The sequence below is a fragment of the Phasianus colchicus genome, chromosome 7, assembly GCF_987193195.1.
Source record: "Phasianus colchicus chromosome 7, bPhaCol1.hap1.1, whole genome shotgun sequence".
NCBI lineage: Eukaryota > Metazoa > Chordata > Aves > Galliformes > Phasianidae > Phasianus > Phasianus colchicus.
This window is the reverse complement of record NC_143442.1, coordinates 30,246,452-30,267,920: the sequence shown is the minus strand read 5'-3', so window position 1 is coordinate 30,267,920 and position 21,469 is coordinate 30,246,452. Positions and strand designations below refer to the sequence as shown.

Genomic DNA, 21,469 nt, shown 5'->3' with positions numbered 1-21,469 from the left:
AGTACACCTAGGGTAGAAATATCCTTGTTTTTTATGAAGTATTGAAGTATTTCAGATCTTTCCAAATTCAAATTCAAACGTATGAACTCAGAATACCTAAGAAATAGGTAATGTTGAACTTAGGAGTAGAGTTTTCTTTTTAAGCAATGCACAGAGTGAAAGATGATGGATTAAAGTGCTTTCTCTATCTGCAGCCTCTGGAGAGGAAGAGAGGCAGTTTGAGGCTTCCCAAGGATTTGCCTTAGAGATTTGGTGTGTGTTATGAGTGACAGCTTCAGTTACTGCAGCAAAGACACTAAAAAACACATAGCAAATTGAGTTTTAGGGCCCTGAAACTCTCAGCATTGTGAAAGACAAATCTATTTGCCACATTTCATGGTTTTGTTTGTTTTTTTTTCAATAAAAGGGTCTGTATGACTAATTAAAACGGCAATTATAAATTTTCATATGAATATTCTAGTCAAACTGAATCTTATTTTAGAGGAGCAGACTTTCCCTCTGCCTGACAGCACGGTCTCTCTTATACATGAAGGCATTTTTTTGTGTTGTCTAATTAATAAAATTAACATTAGTTTGGCATATATATTTTGCCTTCAGCTTGTCAATCAGAACTCTAAACTATTTTATCACCTGTTTTAGTGTCAATGTCAATTAAAAAGTCCTCAATTAATGGACTGATGGCAGGAGGAATGAGTGATTAAAAGACAAATAAGGCTGTAGAGTGGTCATGATTGTTGTATTTAGGGTTTATTTGCTTATCTGTTGTTTTTTAGAAGCCTGTCAAGGTTTTGTGTTTTATGAATGACATCACTTCTGTTTCACACTGAAAGAAAAGAGTTTAATTTCTGATACCAATATTCAGCGTATTGTATGTCTAGGTTGTTACTTATCAAAAAATACATGTGACCTTTCCATCCCCTGGGATTTTTGATGGCACAAGAAAGAATTAGTGAAGAAGCAATAATTGGGATCGTGTCTTTTAATTTAGGTGCTTGTTCTGTGCATTCAGGAGTGTAGTATATTGTTGTTGCCATATTTTCTTAACAGGGTCTTGTTGAACACATCTGTATTCACAGTTTGGGAGTATAGAACTGCTAATTATCCAGCTTTTTCAGGCTTAACTGTGATACGTGTCTGGTTGTACTAGATTTACTGAAAATGGAATAATTACAATGCTGCTTATGTATTTGGAGAGGTTTAGCATGTCTGAGACTATAAACTGCAAATGCCATGTGCTTGGTGTCAGGAGCTGTTTTGTGCATGCTGATGTTTTGTGTTTTTTTTTTTTTAAACTATTTTGAAACTGTAATTTTTATCTGCATGCTGAAAAAGATCAGTGTTGTGATTTTTTTTTTCCATGTGAAACATTTCCCTAATATTTATTGTCCTTATTGTAGGCAGGCTGTGTGACGCCTAAATCGCCCTCCACTGACATCTTTGATATGGTTCCCTTTTCTCCCATATCCCCTCAGTCATCAACACCTACTCGCAATGGTACACAGCCTCCTCCAGTACCCAGTAGATCTGCAGAGATCAGTAAGTTCTTTGACAACTGACCTAATTTTTGCTTAATCTTACTTTTTTTTTAGGAAAACATAAAACAAAAAATGAAAAACACACATGTTTTGCATGAAAAGTCAGATACAAGTTCTCTGTTACATTTGATAATACCATTCAATTTTAATACCATCTTCCGTAAGTCATTGATGTTGCTGCCAAGCTGCATTATAAATAAATATATTTACTTGCTGAAAATATTATTTAAACAGTTTGAAGGAGTCTGTTTGGGGAAGATAATGTGGCCTTTCTTTTGCTATATGTTTCCTGTAGTTAATTGAGGAAATATTTTTAGTTCCTTGTTTTTTCCTTGCTACAGCTGTAGCATCTAAAACCTATGTTTCCTGGGAATACAGTATGTGAATGTGGTGGTGATGATACAAAAGGAAGAGCTGAAGAAATCCATCAAAATATAGTCCAATGAAATAATATTTTTAACACCATTTTTCATATCATGTACTGCTTTGTTTTTCAGTTACAGTTGATGAAATTCTGCAGATTTGTGGACCGTTCCTGAAAATCTCTGAAAGATGTTTAATAATAGCAATTTTAGTTTTCAAATGCTTAAAGGCAATTAGGATAATATTTTCAGCTTAACTGGAAAACTTTTAGGAACCCAGAGATAATTTTTGAAAGCTTTGGAAACTGCTCAGGGAGGAGGAGGAAGCACACACACAAGCAGTGCTGGAGGTTGTAGGAACATTCCTAATATGTAGAATTTTCAGGTATGAATGCAAGCCGTGCACAGTTGTAACGATAGTGTAAAACTTGAGTTGATGAGCATCTTCCCTAGTGCCTTATGTGCACAGCTTTAACTGCCCCCCCTTAAAAAAAAAAAAACAAAAACCTTCAAGTTTTTTCATCAAACTGCAGATATTGCCATAAAATTGATTTCAGTGTGCATATGCAGCTTCAGAAGTAGTAACTTGGATTACAAGATGAGATTTTTGATTTTAGCTGTTGTCCTGCCTCAGTGCCATTGAAATCACTGCTAGAAATTTTGTGGGCTTACATGGAAGTCAGAGTAATTTTGAGTACTCTACTTTTCTGGTTTCTTTATATGTTTAAACACTTTAAAGGGCTTTACAATACAGAAAATAATAGGGATAACTTAATCATATGCACTATTTAAAAGTGTTGTGTTTATTCTGCATTTATTGCATTTGATTTTCAATTATGATTACAGAGTTCAGAGACTAAGCAGGGCAGTGCCACATCTCAACAGCTGCCTGCTAATTCTGTGCCTTGCTTCAGAGAGAGGATTACAGAATGATATAGCAGTCTGTGTATGCTATTGAGCCATGCATTTTCAGGCTGTATCACAGAATCATAGTCATTAAAGTTAGAAAAGACCTCTAAGATCATCTAGTCTAACAGTCCACCTACCACCAGTATTGCTCACTAGACCATGTCCCTAAGTGTTACATCTACCTTATCCTTAAGTGCCTCCAGGGATGGTGACTCAACCACCTCCCTGGCCAACCTTTTCTAGTACTTCACCACTCTTGCAGAGAAGAGGTTTTTCCTAATATCTTAATTTCCTAATATTCCTCCCAGCTTGGTACATTGTACATTGCAAATTATTGCATTCATCAGCTATTAACATCTTTTGATGTATTTAAAAAAGGCAGTTATGAAGTAGAACACTTTCTAATCAAACAAGTGCTTAGTGTGTTAGAAAGTTCAGATCCCTTAAAAACTTCATTCAAGCCGAGTAATTTTGCAGTACTAATAGAGTACAATAATACATTTTATATTTTATTTTTTATATGTTATTGGTGCCAGTAGAGACAGACTGGCATGTCTTTTTCCAATACAAGTCAGATGGGTGGCAACCAAAGGAGCCAAAGTGCAGTCTCGCTTTTTCTGAAGTCATCTTTTCACATTCTTCTCACTCCCTTTGCTACAACCCTTGAGAATTATAAGATAATGTTATAGTTTTTTATACTTTTATAACTTTTTATAGCTTTTATAATTGAGTTATACCTTTTGCTTTTCCCATCTCTCAGCAAATAGTTCATAATGCCTAGCACTCTAAGAAGAGTGCAGCATGGCCTTCCTTTGAAAGCTAGTTATCTCCAAATCATTTGAGATTTTTTTAAAAAGTGAAAAGATTCTTGAAGTTTTCAATTCCTATTTAGCAGCACAGCAACACAACTACTCAGTAGATGTTTATGCACTACTGGATATGTCAGTAATAGTAGGATGTTCTTTTTTCTATTTTAAAGGAGAAAATTTCATGTTCTTTGGGCAGGAATTTGTAGGTTGAACAAATAAATGATGTCGCTATAGGTAATGATTACAAAAAGGGTGATTCTTTTACAAACAAAAGCCCTTTCCAGAGTTGAATTTTTACCTGAAATGTTGCAGAGAATTACTACTTTTAGAGCTGATTTTACAGTCCCTGGCTTGCAGGCTAAACATAAACATGGCAGCCCAGTATAATAATTGCTTAACTGAAAAATTGATGTACACATAGAGCAACCAAAAACTCAGTTTTGACACTATGCTGCTGCTTTCTGAGAGCATTGAGTAAGAGACTGCAAGTTCTTGTAAGTTATTGTGAAGAGAAATTAATTTGTATATTTCTTGTTGGCACAACAGTGTTGTATCTCAGAAAAGAACTGGAGAGGAACATGTTGTCAAATTACTGAAAGTTTATTTCACTTAAAGAACCTACAAAAACCCAAGGTCACAACTGGCAGGTGTAGAAATCTGCTCCGAGAGTTATCATTTCAGAATCTGTTGTAAGAATAATGATGGAACAATTTGTTATGCTGTAATAATTACAAAAAAAAAAAGTATGGAGTAGCCTGCAGCTAAGGGAAAGGCTTCCTGGCCCTCATTTCCTTAGCTTATTCCAAATATTTTCTTGGGTACTTATCTTCAATGTGATTAATTTGTATTTGTCATTATAGCTGCTCCTAGGACATTTGGGGAAAGCATATATCAGCATAACTCTGTGTCTGGATGATAGCTAATGTAAAGAAGTTTGGGATGCAAAATAAAGCAGAAATGCCAAATATTTGCAGAGTTTTGTTGGTTTAATTCTTGCTAGTTCTGAGTTCATTATGGAATGTAGACTGCTATTCTCCAGCGTTACTCATTTCTTGTCCTGAATGTCAGGTCAGCCACAGAAATAACAATTTACTATTTGTTCATGTCTTTCTGCGCTTTGAGTTACAGATGTAAAGCATCACTATTTTATGATTTTCAATTTGTTCATTGGTTTCCCAAGCAGTGAGTTTATTTTCCACCAGTAAGGAAAGGAATTTTTCAGAAGGAGGGAATGGAAATTATATGTGTTGCTCAAAGGGATTGCTTTCAAAGGTTTACCAGTTTGTACTGGAGAAAGAAATGCCCATCTACACTACAGGTATTTTGGAGAGTGTGCCAAGCAAGCTACTATTGTTATATTTAACGTAATTTCTTGCTAGTACTTCAGCATGAAATAAAACATTGCTGATTTGTGTTGTTTCTGCTAAAATGGAGCTAAAAAGTGAACAGTAAACACCAGCAGCAAAGGTTATGGAAATGCCATGCAACAGTGGAGCTTTGCAGTGGATAAATTTCATCCAGTTTCCACTTATTCATCTTTTGTTTCAAAGAGAAATACTGATTGGATGTATTTCATGGTACTCTGACTCAGCAATGCAATCTCTCTGACAACACACAAACTTAAAATGCAGAAAAGCAGCGAGCCTGTTGTCTTATGGACTTTCACAGCCATTTCATTGAAATGGATATCAAATTGTAATATAGATGGTTTCCCAAAGCATTTAAGGGAAATTCAGCTAGGAAATAACTATTTTTAAAATTTGATTCCATACGGGACTTAGTAGCTCCATCACTGATAAGTTCTTCTCTGTTTAATTTTAAAGTCTGCCTTGAATAACAATTTGAATGAAATTACCTTTGACATGAAGATATGTTCCACTGAAGGAGTTAAAGCTTCTACCATTCTCCTTTTAATTAGCTCAATACTGTCATAAATAAGTGTAATACTTAGGCATTAATAAAATGTCCAGAGTAATGTTCATAATACTTGCTTTCAAAAATAGTGATGTAATTACAGTACTTGGAAATGAAAGAACTGTTTTCTTTACTGTTCTTTCATAAATACATTCCTTGAATGTTTGCAAAGGCCTGGTATTGAAACTGGCTGCTTTAAGCTATCTGACTGCATAGAAAACTGTCAGCTCTTTGTGATTCTGTGATTCCCTTTTTAGAGTAAAAAGAACTTACGAAGAAGAGGAAAAAAGAGAAGAAAAAAATAAAGAAATGGACCTAGATAATGAGCAAATAAACTTAGGAGGGACATAAAACATAATCATTTTTTCCCCAAAAAGGTCAGATTGCAAGTTGCTGCACATCTGAAGATCACTGAGTAGGAGTATAAGAACATGTAAAGATGGTGGTAGTACTTACTGTACTTGAGCAGGCCCGTTTTGGCTGTGAGAGAGGCAAGGGATGAGGTTGATTATAATTTTTCCATTGGGTTATTTTTGTTGATGTCTCTTTTACATAGGGTAGTCTGCCTCTGCCGGGAAAGACTAGATTATTTTTTTTTTTGCTTAAGTGGGCTTTTGGAATGAGGTTCTCAGATCTGGGCCATCCCTTGTTCCTATGTGGTAGTCTAAGGCTGTTAAGCCATGGCTTAAATATGTGATTGAAATGTGTAATTACTCCAGTTCCTGCTTGTTCTTGTACAATATTATGGGAACATAATATTCTAATTATTTAAGATACATGCTGTGCAATGCAGTGTGGTAACATCAAATATCATGTCAAAATCCATGGAAACGTATTTGCACAATAGAATGTTGAGGAGTCTAGACAGGTACAGGCCTAGAATGTGGACTCTATAAATGATGAAATAAAGACTTTTAGCTATATTAACACTCTTCAGCCCTCCTAATGTGGCGGAACAACATAGATTTAATGTCAGGTTGTCAATTGTCAGCTTGAATATCTTGTATGTTAAGAGTAAAATCCAGAGCTAAAACAGAAAAAGATACTAATTTCAAAGATATTAAGGGTGTTTTTTCCTACTCACTTATGAATCCAATGTGATTTTGAGTTAGGCAGTCTGATTACCAGGTTTCGTCCTGGACAACTGTGAAGGTTAGGAAGTTTAATATTCTCTTCAGCAACTACGAGACTTTGTTTTATGAGTGTTGCCATCAGTGTGGTTGAACTGTGTTAGCAGAATGTTTCATGCTAGTTTCAGTCACAGTACAGTATGGGAAAGAACATGTCTGTATAGATGGCACTCTATCATGTAGAGAAAAATATTCCCGTTACTGAGAAGTAAAAATATCTGGGCTGTTGGATGTGAGGATGAACTAGCCTTACGCAGTTCCAGTAAGGGAAAAAAAAAAATTCTTGGAGGTGTTTCAAAAAAGAAACACACAAATACAAAAAACACCTCAGCAGTGAAAGGGATCCTGCTTTTATAAGTGAGAAACCATATGACATGACAGAGGAAAAAAAAAATGCAGTCATTGCATTTATGGATCCAGTTTTAGTGAAATTTTAGGGCAAGCAGTATGTCATGGTCTTCTGTGTTTTCTTTTATTCTTCCTTGACTGTTCTTTGGTTGAGTATTACAACTCTACTAATTAGTTTTATTAACTACTAACAGTGCACTGAGGAACTCTATCAAATGCAGAACTGAAATTCCGTGAGTAAGGGTAATTTACAGAAGTCCTTAACCTGATGGTCAGAAGTGGCAGGTATGAAGAGATATGAAGGCTAATTTGTTTGTGAGAATTTGCTTCTGACATAATGAAATTTGGCAGTTGACATCCAGCTGTTCCATCTTCATTTATGAAATATTCAGAACTCTGATTCCAAAAGGCACTTCAGTAGGAGCTCCCTTATTCAGACTGGAATTTCTTCTCCTCAGGTCCCTAAAATTCCTCTAGAAAGCACAACCATTTAATGAAAGGTCCATAAAGGCTTAAACAGAAGTTGTTGGCATTATTGGAAAAAAAATTGAGTATCTGGTCTTCAAAAACTAATCAAGACCTGATTTTTGAATTTGAATGTTTAAAAATTGCATTTAATCATCTTCATATCTGAAGGTGCTGTTATTCAGCTTGTAACATGTAAGCTGAGTTTTTCAAGAGCTGTTGTCATAGCTCATGCCTTTTCCCTCAGTGACTCATTTTTCTCTTTTTCCAGAGAGAGACCTTTTTGGAGCAGAACCTTTTGACCCTTTTAGCTGTGGAGCAGGAGATTTCCCTCCAGACATTCAATCCAAGCTAGATGAGATGCAGGTAACCATTGCATTTTCAATTATGCAGTTTCCTGTGGATGCGTGAATATTATTGAAATAAATTTTTACAGTGATTTTAAGACATATTCCAGACTGTACACTCATAGATACATAGGGGAGGGGGGAAAAAATGTAAAAGGAAGACAACCAATATTCTTGTACTCATGGGGAATTGGTATTTATCAGCCTGAAAATCTTCAAAGATGTTATCACAGGGTAATAATCGGACAGACACCTGAAATTATTTAAGGCTTATCAGTGCTGTAAGCAAAATGGACATTGCTCTTTACTGGGAAGGGACTGAGCAAGTTTGAAAAAGAGCTGTTGTTAGAGGCCTACATATGCATTGACCTTTGTTATTCCTCAGAAATTTTCTGCTGCCTCTATAGTCTTACCTGACTATTGCATTTGGGGCCACAGACTATTGAGAACTGATTCAAGAACTCAGGTATTTTTTCATCAGGAAATGTTTGTTGATTTTGAAATACTCTATGCTATCTGTTTAGATGTTGATTTCAATTTGAAGCAGTTCTAGGAGAAAGACTTCAAATTGTGGGCTAGGTCTCAAACTTTGCCAACTGCCAATTCCTTGCCAGCTTGCTTATCTGTTTTTTCACAGCAGCCTGCCAGCAATGACGGTGTCTTGTCAAAATTTTATATAGTTAGGCTATGACTTCTATGTGCTATCATGTTACGAAGCATCAAGAAATGGTTTGGTAGACATCTTTATCAAAGATTTTTGATAAGTCATGAAATGGAGAACTCAACATCAATTTCTACTCTGACACAAGACAAAACAAGCTAATCTTTATGTATTGCTGTGTTATGTTGCAAATAATATTTCATTAGTTAAGTCTAATAAGTCTGCTGTGTTGTGCGCATACATATTTTATTCTTTTATTTGATCAGTAAATGTGTGTCACATAGAACCCAGCATACCTTGACACCCTGACTGAAAATTTATTGTGTTGATGTAAAAGTTGTTCACGTTTAATTCAGCTAAGTCAAGTGCAAAACTGACAGGATGTGGAAAAAAATTCACTTCTGACTTGGACAAAGCAAAAGCTACATGAAGTTACTTTTCTATGACATTCTTCTATCGTTTTAGATTAGGGTTACATTTAGTTGCCATATAAAGTTCTTTCTGTAGGTTGTATGAATCAGTGCTGCAAAATACAAATTGAAAAATGTTTTCTCCTTATCTCTTTTATCTTCTTATGCTTTCCTGGGTGCCTAGCGTCAGCGATGGTTGGTATATCATATTTTAATAATGGTATTTACAGCATTTATAACTGAAATGTATATATGCTCATGTCTGGTGTTTTTATGCTTTAATTTTATTTATAAATGTTTTGTATTTTCATACAAATGTAGATATATAAAAAAAGATTTAAGATTTGTATTTTATATACACAATTCTGTATGTCAGGGCCATTCGCGTTTTTAGAAGCGTACAATTTTTAAGGTGAGGATAGCTGAATTGAAACTTCTTTTATGTGTTTGATCATCTGATATTACAACTCTTTTTCCTTGTGTGATACTGAAATGTCCAGTGCTGTTCTTTGGATGGCCATGAATGAAATGGTCTATGTAAAACCTTTTGGTTACATAGATTTTTATACTAGTACAGCCATCTATGTAAATGTGTTTTCAATTGGAGATAATTCAAAACTTAAAATGAGTCAAAGATGCTAGAGATCATTTGTTGCTAGAAACAGCCTACAAGAGGAAAGGTGAAATGCCTGCCACAAAAGGTCAAACAACAAAGCATGTGATGTCCTCTAAGAAATCTAAAATTCAGAAAAAGTTAAGAATAATGTCAGCTGCTTTCACAGAATGGCCAGGGTTGGAAGGGACCTCAAGGATCATGAATCTCCAACCCCCCTGCCACAGGCAGGGCCACCGACCTCCCCATTTAATACTAGACCAGGCTGCCCAGGGCCCCATCCAGTCTAGCCTTGAACACCTCCAGGGACAGGGCATCCACAGCCTCTCTGGGCAGCCTGTTCAGTACCTCACCACTCTCTCTGTAAAGAACTTTCCCTTGACATCCAACCTAAATCTTCCCTCCCTCAACTTAAAATCACTTTCCCTTGTTCTGCAGTTATCTATCCTTTCAAAGAGTTGATTCCCCTCCTGTTTGCAGGCTCCCTTTAGGTACTGAAAGGCTGCAATGAGGTCACCCCACAGCCTTCTTTTCTCCAGGCTGAATTTCATTCCTTCACTGGAATGAATTCAAAGTTAAGGGAGCTGTTGTCTTGTTGTTTTCATAGCCTTTGCTTTTTCAAAGTACGGCCTGCATTTCCATGAATATATATTTCAATTAATATACAAAGGTCAGCATCTAATAGTGCAGGATATTATATATACTATACTACAATATATTGTTAAATTCAGCTTAACCCACACTCAGAGAGGCCAACAAGCGACCTCAGAACCAACCAGTGGCAGATTACCTGGAAGAGCTCAGGCCAGTCCTTAACCCAGTCTCAGCAAGCATGCCCTAGTCTGCAGAAAAGCTGTCTTAGAGAACATGTGTGTTGGAAAAGGATGTGCAAGCAAAGTGGGAGAAGAAAGCACAGCAGAACTGAAGAGGCACTGGGGATAAACTCTTTAAGCAGCAGGTGCTTTTCCTTTGCATATGATATTCTGAACTTAATGCAATCAGATCAAGTTCCTCAACCTCTGGGGGAATAGTTTTACGTTTAAACTTCAGGGAGGATCCAGAATTCTTTCTATTTCTTAGTCCAACCTCGGCTGATCTTCTTGGAGTGCTCAAAACTCAAGCATGTGTTGAGATCCTAGTTTTTTAGCACAGACATCTCTTTGAAGACTCTCCAACCTCCCATTTCCTCCACCCTTATGCTGAAACATATTTTCATCCTTTCTATTTTGACTGCATCCAAACATTATTAAAATGAATCTATTTTCCCAGAAATCTTGGAGTGAGGTGAAGTTTCCTTGGATCTTGAATCATACTAGCAACAGCTGCTATGATTTATTAAAATCTCAAGGTAGTTAATATTATAAAATCTGCAGGATCTGGAGACCATTCTCCCTGCATAGCCCAGCGTAGTCAGGAGGCTTGTCTAATTTCCATCCGAAATAAGTTATGCTCAGCCCTCTAAATTATCTTTTCAATACATGTTGATTTATCATTGGTTCACTGAGTTTGTGCTGACTTAAGGTCATTGAGTGAAGTCAGGTGGTGAAGGGATAAATAATCTAACCTCAGAAAGAGCCATATGGGTTGACTTTGGCAGATTTACCTTGTGATAAAATTGAAATAGTTTGTGTTTTACTGCTTGTTGTTTTTAAATGGAATAGTAAAAAAAAGAAAGAAAAAAATAACTGGGAATTTTGGAAGATGGGTTGTTTTCAGATTACTTTTCGTATTGGAAATAAGCGCTGCTGCATCTCTAGGAGACCCATCACATGTTAGTGGAATATTGTTGTTTTTCTGTGTAACTAAGATGTTCACTGCTTGTGTTAAGTCATCTTGGAAGTAAAAAAGCGCTGTCATGTAGATATGAGCACGTAAGCAAAGCACAGTGTAGGTGTACATCTTATAGTTCCATTTCCTGTCCAGTATCAGGGATGGTCTTTGTCTGCATTCCTTCAAGATCAGCCAATTTGAGATATTTTCTGACCAAATGTTACTGTTTCCCAAGCCCTGACAGTACAAAAAGCTGTGATGCATGTGGTTTATAATGAAAGAGCAATGTGTTATGCTAAGAATGCATTGTGAAAACTTGAAATGTTTGAATTTAATATTTAAAACACTCAGTATTAAAATGGATTGTACATAGCATGTAATGTATACCAAGTACTGACCGTATATCATTTTTAAGAGAAAAATTTTTGCCTAATACATTAATCCAGTTCAATAGAAAAGGACAAAAATAAAGTGTAAGTTATAATTACTCAGCTATTCCAACTGACATCATTATTATTACAGCTGTGAATGCTGGGTTTTGGAGTGGAGGGTAGAAGGTAGGCATATGCTGGATATCATAATAAACATACAGCAGCTTCAAGCAGGAACCATCAGAAGTGTATAGAGGAAGTGTAACCGTGAAAGCTGACGTAAGGCTGTAGGCATTCTGTTATGTTCTCTTACCTGCCTTAATCACATTTCAGCTGTGCCTGGACGTAAATGAAAATCTTTTCATAAAAACTTGTTGTCTTGTAGCTTGGCTGACAACAGCTGATTGGATAATTATATTATCGTGCATTTTCTGAAGTATAGGTTTGCAGATTCCAGAAGTATTGAAGAATTTGGAGCTAGCTGGCAAAAACTGTGGGGCTGGAATGGAGATGGCTGTGGGAGATCTGAAGTTTGTGCTTTCTTAATCTGAAGGAATTTGATTGCAATTCCTTTGCCTTTCTCTGCTGGAGTAGCATGTTTTGAAGTTTTCCCTTTTTGAATGCCACATTTAATGGGAAGTCTTTGAGTATCTTGGTTCATAATCCTGTGACTTCTTTTCCTCTACCTTAAATAATAATAATAATAAAAATAATAAATAAAAATAATAACCTGGATTCTTTTAAATTCTGAAAAATGCTCTGACGGCTCTCCAGATTGCCCTGATGTCCTGCTTGTGGGTTTTTTGACCCTGTGGTTGCCATGAAAAGATGGACCTGCTAGTTACTGTTGAATCTCACCCTGTGAGTTTTGTGTGACATATAATAGGTGAATATCATACACATCCACTCTGGTCAGCATAACAGTGAGATGAGCGCACGTACAAAAAGTGCAGATCTGATTTGCTCCTGGCTGGCCAGAAAAACCTCACTGGACATATAGCTATGTTAAACATTACAAAGCAGTTCTGAAATGTATAAAGGAAAGATAGGAGTGTGCAGAACACGAACAGGATGTGTGCTGGGTTGTAGGACTGGCAGAGATTTGAAAGGGCTCCCAGCAGAGATACAAATCAAGTCGTGTCCTTGTTAGACGAGTTGCCACAGATTTTCTACTATTATAGCTGCATCAAGAATCCTCAGGTTGAAGCATAAACTATCCCTTTTACTGCCTCAAAACTGGCAGCTGCTTCTAAACGCTTAAAAATATTAGAGTTTCAGACACACTGGAACTGAGAAGTTTATGATTCAGCAGATTGAACTGTCTAGCTAATCCTAGGGCTGGTGCTCCTGTGTAAGCAGTTGCCTTCTGACTGCTGTTACATCAAGAAACTGCATCCTTTGGGTAAATAACCAACGTCTCATTTATGACAGAATGCTGGCTTGGAACTTCACAGTCTATTTGCTTGAAATATCTTTTGCTCTGAATGCTCCTCCTGTTAGCTTGTTGAAAAGTACAGAAGGGAGGGTGGAAAAAAAGTCAAATATGCCAGTGAGCATTGTCAACATCATGTCACCCAGGTAAGACAAACCTGGCAGCACAACTGGAGAAGGCTTACAGCCTGGTAACACTACTGGCTCACTAATTCATAGTATGAATGTTAGGAAAACGCAGACTTTGCCTGAAAAATCTCAGACCATTTAGTAATCATCTCTGGGAAGTGTATTGAATTTTTCAGCATTGCAGATGGCACTTTCTGATGGGTTTATTAAATATTCAGACTCTTTAAACCTAGCCTGGGGGTTACATTTGTTTGAAATGAAGCTGTTTTGACTTGTGAATGATCTTTTAAAGCCAAAAGGTATACTCCTGAGGTACTCCTATGCATTATGAGAAGTCTTGAGTTTCTGTCGAGTCCCAGTGCAGGCTACCTTACAAGAAGATTTAGTTTGATTACGAGATGCTTGCTTTATAAAAGTACATAGTATTGATTTCATAGCACGTAACCAATGTTCTTCAAGTGACTTGGAGACTCCGAGAGTACTGGGCTGAGCAGTGTGACAGGTGCCACTGGAGTTGATGTTCTTGTGGCATTTCTATTCCGAGCCCTTGTTTCCAGCTGCTTACAGCTTGACAATACCTTTGCCAAACAGACTGAACGTTTCTGGATTCAAAGGTGACTTTTATTCTGACAGTCAGACCATAAATGTGTACTTGTAGAAATGATTCTTTTCAATGCAGAGAGCAGGAGCATATAGCTTATAGTAGTGTTTCTACCAATAAAATATGAGAAATTTTGAGTTTAACTCCTTAAGAGTTTATTTGCTCCTTCCAAAACATTGTATTTGGATACTGCTGAGTGTTTCACGCATTCAGAATTCATCCTTCAATCATTCACAATAAAACAGGTATGATTCTATTTGCCTTGTGGTGAAGCACAGATAGCCATAGGCTGTAAAGCATAACACCTCTCAGTGTAACTGCACAGTGAATGACTCAGAACAAACCTCTGAGATTTTGTTGGGTACCACTACATTTATTATTAGACTACTACTAATATAAGGGATTGCTGAATGTACAAGACATCTGGTATTAATAGCAGTGTCCATGACTTACATCTCTTTAAAGTGTAAATATAACAAACCTTTTTTCTCACACAGCAATCTGATCTTTCCTGCTTATAAATTGTGTTGAATTTTGCTCACGTTCAATATTATTCAAGTGAAACTTGTTTGTTTTTCTATCAATTTATGTATACAAATAGTCAATATTTTTATTCTAATACTACTTAATGTACACACAGTATTTCTTAGACTGAAGTCCTTTTGTAAGTTATTGGTTAAGAGAAAGTTAAGAAAACTGACTGACCAGATAGTGTAAACGTGAATTACCCTGTGAACCATCCTCTAGAACAGTCTTAGCTAATTACCTTGAAGTTAAGCTAGAAATAAGCTGGAATTTAGATATTTATAGAGAAAATGATCCTCTAGGAATTGCTTTCTCTTTTATTAACAATGTCTTGTTTCATTGCAGGAGGGGTTCAAAATGGGATTAACTCTTGAAGGCACAGTATTTTGTCTTGACCCACTAGACAGCAGATGCTGATGCCAAGAAACTAAATGTGAAATTCTTACACAGTGTTTTTTAATTCTGAACATGTATTCACAAATATTATCCATGTGCCAAAATATGCTTTTTTTCAACATGTGAACTCGTATGAGGTTTGCTTCTGTAAAAAAAAAAACAAAAAAAAACCAAAAACAAAAACAAAACAGTCTTTCCCTGTACAAATGTATAAAGTTGTATTTGTTTATGAAATATGAGTTAAATTACACTGTTGTTTCTTTCCCTCGCACTTTGGCCCAAGTTTACTACTCTTTACTACTATTTGCCTGGAAATGTTCTTCAGAAAGCTCACACGTACCTCTCTGCAGAGATGCAAGCATGATTTTCATGTAATGCTTTACTTGGTGGCAGCATTTTGAAAGGAAGCTTTTAAACCATTATTTAAAGTTCCATCTGTAATTAATTGCAGTTGCAATGAAAAAACAGAAAATATTAACCATTGATATATGCTTAAAAAGTTGGTATGCTGTGTAATTAATTTCTATTACTGTGTACAGTTATTACACTGTATATCTGTTGTTAGCTTATAAAATCCGGAAGATTTTTAGGTCATTAAAACACATTTTAGAAGCCATCAAATAGTCTGTTACTTAGCGTTTAATAGCATAGAAGATCTGCTAAATTGCAGAAATGACGAAGTACCTACTGTCTGTTTTATTTTATAGCTGAACAGTAAAGTGTACCATTTGGAATTCATTACAAAACAAAAATCATAATGAAAATTTGAACATAAGACCATGACTTTGCTTTTACTGATGGATTTATGTAGTTTTGTGCACAGGCAGGCACTCTTTGCAGAGGTTCATTTCTGTGAGCTACTTTCAGCACCTGAGTGTTCAGTTGGGCTGTTGAGTATTGTTTTCATAGTCTCCTTTGATGTTCTATGTCTTAATATAAGTTTGAAGCTTGCTGCAAGGTTTCGGTATGTTAGTAAGTCCTTCATACTCACTCGTTTTTCATGTTACACAAGCAACTGCACACCAAAACTTTCAGCTGCTAATGAGTTTAATGCTGACCTTTCTATGCATACTCTTCACTAACCTTCAGCACAAGCAATAAAATAATATCTGGAGCTTATCTCAGAAAAGGATGATAATTACTCTTTCAATGACCAAACCCCATGTTTGTTCAATTTAATTTTCTTAACAACTCTGTTATTCTCCCCTTTAAACATAAAGATGTTGATGAAAATAAAAAATAAGCTGAGAGCTGGGTATTTTTTCTTGTTTTCCAGAGAGGCTTTTTGTGACACTTACGGTTTTGTCCTCAAGGTTTACAGTTTACACAAAAATGTATTTTGCAAATTCGTTAAAGTATGTATATTTTTAAACCCCCTTCAACAAAATCCTTCAGAAGTCTGCTGAAATGATGTTATTCCTTTGAGTTTGACTCATGCTCATATACCCTGCTGAACTGGGACGCCAACGTTCTGCATTGCATTAGTCTTCCTCTCTATAATTCTTCATTGAACATTCATATAGAGTATCATATATATTAAAATATATATATCTATAAAATCACTAACAAATAGGATAGTATGTTTCATAAAGAAAAGTCTTTATAATTTTGTTTGTCATATAGTATTTTGAAATTTGTATAATGAGGATGTTTAGTAGCCATAGTAATGGCCTTTTTTTAACAAATAGAATTTGTATTTTTATTGTACTTTAAAAAGCTTTACATAATAAGCATATATTTAGCGGTCATTTATTATCGATCATAACACCAAAATAAATAATATTTGCACATTTTAAGAAATGTTTTTCTTTACTGATTTTTATGATAGTTGACTGCAAATGGCATGATTACATATTGCATAACTGGTCAATCCATACAAAAATACTTAAAGCACGACATTTTTAATGAAAAGGTTGTGTGATCCAATTGGAAACTGTATTTCTATGTAAATTCAAATGTCTGTTTAATTTTGCCTAAAATAAATGTTTTTAAATAAATTGCATCCTGGAACACAGTGTTCATTCAGTTGCATGCTCACTGGATGGGAGGGAGTGGAGGTGCATAAATGTCAGAAGAGCTGCTGTGAAGAATGCTTTGGAGTCACTTCACATGGTGGTGTCAGCAGATACCAGATGTCAGCCACTGTAAAAGTACATCCCATTTTTTGTCCTTTTTTGTTACTGAGTTTGGCCTGAGCTGTAATCAGGAGAGAGAAATTTGTTCTATATGCAGCTATCTAGTATTAGTAACATAGAAATGTTGATTCCTCTTGCTTTCCACAGTACTTCATGGATTTAATGGACTTTTTATATTGCTTTTTTTTTTTCCTGTTATGCTTAGCTCTTATGCTATACTTAAGCATACCTGGATAGTAAATGACCTTAATGGCTAATTAAGGAATACAGAAGGCAACCTCTGTAGGATCCACCTGTGTTAATGGGGTGGGCTGCAGAACATGGTGTTGACGCTTCTGAGAAAACTAATCTTAAGCTTTCTCTTAATTGCTTCTTTTTCAAAAACTCTCATCAATCTAATACTCCAAATCTATTTAATTTCTTGCAGAAGTGGGGCTTGGACAGTTTATGGGACTGGACACTGTCAGGGATAGCAAGAAAGGGGTATGTGTATTCTGCTATGAGTTATAATAAACACAAGCTGCTCTTCTTTCTTAGAATTTGTATCAGTGTTCCAACTAGTATTGGTGGTTTTTTTTTTTACAGATATTGCAATAGTATTGTGAGCTAAATTTTCAGGCTATTAGTGTAAATACATATCTTTGAGACCAGTACAAGGAGTGTGGATAATTGCTCTTATTTTCTTTAGATTAAATAGGAGTTCTCTCATTGCTTAGAAGAGCTTTGTCTTCGGAAGCTCTCTTCAGTTATCTTTTAAAAGCACAGCCTGGTGGCCTGCTGATGAGAACATGAAGTGCTTCTACTAACTGTGAACTTGGGTATGTCACTTAACAGAAGACTTCTATGTTCAAGCCTGAAAAAGGCAGCAGTATCATCTGTAAGGTTAGAAATATGCTAAGGGAGTGCTAAGGGAGTAGTGAAGAACAAATTTTTGGTGTTGTGAATTTAGCCTAAAAAAATACTGAATTTGGGTACTATCAGATTTGTGCTACCGCACTTTCTGCTTTTGAATATCTTTTCTTTTTCAAATTTCTTTCAACTCTGTTAACATTGCTGACCAGGTTATAACATCACATTCTGTTGTGTAGTGCTGTGCTTTCTTTCCCCACTATAGTGATACATATTCCCTAAGCTATATTAACAGCTAGAAAAAAGATTCCTCCCTTTCTATTCTTTCGTGTTAAATTGACTTTTTTTCTTTTCTCTTCCTACATGCTTATCGCACCACCACAAGAGTAAATGTGTTGCGTAGGTCAAATTACTTCTTAAACCAAATAAGCTCATATGTGATCGACTTGTGTGTTCTTTAGCACATGGTAAGTTAGTGAGCATCGCTGCGGGATGCTCTTAGCTTAACCCCTTGCTTTTACTTCAGCTAGATCAGTTTTAAGTGGCTCTCTTTTGTCTCTCCACGTGACAGATTGATCAGGTCATTCAAATTGGCAAAGATAAATCCTTCATGTGGCAAAAAGAGTTGTATTTTATTTTGGCTTCCCTTATGGAAAGAAGGAAAGGAAAAAGACGGTACCCAAAGTCTTCTCACACTTCTAGAGGTAAGTGTGGCTGTGTAAGTGATTGAACTTGCCAAGAAATTGAGCTGATTCTGAGACTTCATTATGATGATTATTTTTCAATTTGTTGCATTAAGCATGGCCTCACTCTCACAGAGCAGTTCTGCTTCACAAAAAGAGTCTCTTGTGCAAAGGAGGAATGTGCAACTGCTTGAGAGATCTCTATCCAGAGACTCAGTTTTCATTATATCCTGCTGGTCACTAAGTTTGTCACCTTTTGGACACTCTCTTAAGAAATATTATTAATGACTACAGATGAACTCTTTTCTTAATTTAGCACTTTGGGCTTCTGTTACTGCTTTTTAAGATAGAGAATGCAGATGTCATTTAGAAAATTTTAAAAAATAAAATGAAAAAGCTGAATAATTGATCAGACATGAAAAAATAATCTAAGATCCTGCAACTTATTCTGTAAGATTTAGCAAAAAGACAAAGTAAGTAAAGCTAACAAGTAAGCTTCAGCTCCTGATTACCCTCCATTTTTTTCTCCGTTCTTAAGACATATACTTAAAGAGAATGAGATGTGTTGCATTGTCAACTGGTGAAAATGTGTAGCACTTCTCATCAACACAGTAGAGAACAGAAATCTCTCTCTTGTCTGATTATTTGATGTTGATGGGGAACTTTTTGTTTGAAGTAAGGCCTAACATTTATAATACCTGCATCATTCTTGAGACACTTCAATATTCAGTGTCAGTACAGAGATTAAACAAACTGCATGTTTATTCATCAGATCAAAACTTCTGGGAACTTAAAACATTTTCAGTGGATTTCATGGACTGCATAACAATTTTATTGTGGTGCATAAAGGTTTCTGAACATATGAATGTGCAGTTTACCATGTGTGTTTGAGAAAAATCTTGGGAGTCTAATTTATAAATAGTCTGGGCTAAAAAAACTTGAAAGCTTAGTCTCACAGAGTGAGTTTTGGAATTCTAATGCTCATATGAATGGCAGCAACTAGAATCTCTGCATTCAAGGTTTTGAGCTCAATTTTTTCAAATTTTCCACTATTTAGTTCAGCAAAGCTTTATCCCTTGTCATGAAGAGCACAAAGGAGTAGAAAAGAAGCACAGCAGAAAGTTAAAGAGGGAAAAGATGCCATATTGTGCAGTTTAGTAACTTTTTTTTGTGAAACTTAATTGATTTAATAACATCTCTTTTTCTGCCACATCAGCATTTATGACTAACTCAGGATTACACAAGGGCCAGCAGCCAGCAGATTTGACACATTTGCAGTCCACAAGAACAGGTAGACCTATGTGAGCTAAACTCCTTATTTATCTCCTTATATTAAAAGAATTTGCCCCAAACAGGATTCTTAGAATAGAACCTGAAGGTTTTTCATGTCATTTTCTTTGCAGTTTCTTGCCACCCCAGTCTTTTCTGAAGAAGTACTCAGAAAGTCTACTAAACAGAGTCTTCATAATGGCTCCTTGGTGCTCTACCACAAATGGTATTTAAATACTTCCAAGTTTTATTTTATATAAAGGTTGAAGGTGGTAGTATTATAGGGTTGAAGAGCAGTTCTGAGCTTCAAAGCAAAAGACTCTGAGGCAGTATTAATTTGGTGTAAGGGAGGAGCATGAAGGTAGTCTGTTAGGATGGGAATATTTCACTGAAAGCCAAGCATTATCTTGGAATTTCTACTAGTTCACTTTCCAAAATATTACTGTGCATTTTAAATGTATTTATGCAATATTTTTTGGTTTCTTTATTTTTTTTCAAATAGTACTAATATTTCATAGTGGAAGAGAGCTGCTATTAGAATAAAATGTCCTGGTATTTTAAGAATGAAGAAGTACGTACCAATGGCCATGCTCCCTGTGTTCTTACAACCGTGCATGGGTTATGATACTATGAAGAAGCCAGAGCAGTTCTTAATTTCACAGTGACTTGAAGTGACTTCAGTTGAAATTTGTGGCAGTTAAGTGTGAGATGCACATTAAGGAAAAAAAAAAAAGTTTTATGAGATGAGTGGGAATTAATTAGAATATGAATTATGTCTCTGTTTACGTTTAGCTATGGCCTGTTCCCAAGTTAAGCAACATTTATGTAGTATTAATTGTGGATCAGACATACTGCTTCTGAGAAGCAAACAGGTGTCCCTTGATGTTTGCAGGTTATCAAAAGCAATGCCTAATTATCAGACATTTTAAACTTCCATTTCCACACTGAGCGCCTGTTTTCTCATCTTTAAGGACATTAAATCTATACTTCAGGGTGTTTAAGTATTGTTAGGATTTATTGTCTATTAGTACCTATAGATTGCCATAATATTGAATGCATACTGAAGAGTAATCTAAGAAGATTAGTCATTAGTCAAAGCTGTAATCTTGTGCCGTCAAAATCGAATGCTGTCATAACATCACAAGGATTGATGTATAAAACTGAAATAATCAAACCAACTACACCATTTTATTATTTAAAGGTCTTCAAAGACACTGGTATTTTGTAAGAACTAAATGTGATTAAAAAGAAGTACGTGACTAGAGTTCACTAAGTAAACAAGATAAACTACGTCTTGGCACTATAATAAATAAATCAGTAAGATCACTAAAGCCACATGAGTTGTATGGCCAAAATTAATAGACATGAAACTTAGGAAACAGATTTCTTTCTTAGGACCACAGATGTAGTCTCTCACAGACCTGCCTGGTTGAATGCCAAGGATTTGAATGCCAAAGAGGAAAAAATCCCAAGCAATACTGTAAGGAATACTTGACTCTGATCCAGCATTTTGCTGCAGATAAGTTTATACTAAGGTTGAGCTAGAAACACGATCATTCCAAGCAATAATTCAGACTGCATATTGAGGCAGTTCAGCCATTTGTAAAAGGCATTCTCCACTGAAAAAGTGTAAAAGAATGTTATCAGTATTATGACTTCTGCAGTCTGATTTTAACACATGCATGTCAGGATCATCCTGATTCTTGGTGTTTGTAAGCACTTCATGGTCACAAAAGACAATGGAAAGCAATGAGAAAGCTTCATACAGATAAACTATCAACAGGAAAACCTGATTTACATGACAACA

The 21,469-nt window shown here is 35.8% G+C and overlaps 1 protein-coding gene across 5 annotated transcripts in view; it reads left to right on the top strand.

The window, feature by feature from the left end:
* GULP1 (GULP PTB domain containing engulfment adaptor 1) overlaps positions 1-17,486 on the top strand; it is a 147,604-nt gene extending 130,118 nt beyond the window's left edge. For 2 of the 5 annotated variants that reach the window (XM_090144365.1, XM_090144368.1), the window contains exons 10-12: positions 1,398-1,536; positions 7,744-7,838; positions 14,676-17,485. In XM_090144365.1, coding sequence (XP_090000491.1) covers positions 1,398-1,536; positions 7,744-7,838; positions 14,676-14,747 — 306 coding nt within the window. In that variant the 3' untranslated portion in view covers positions 14,748-17,485. Of the gene's footprint in view, positions 1-1,397; positions 1,537-7,743; positions 7,839-14,675 lie in introns of all 5 variants that reach the window. The other 3 variants (XM_090144369.1, XM_090144367.1, XM_090144370.1) reach the window with 3 other exon arrangements.
* The last annotated feature ends 3,983 nt before the right edge of the window (positions 17,487-21,469 follow it).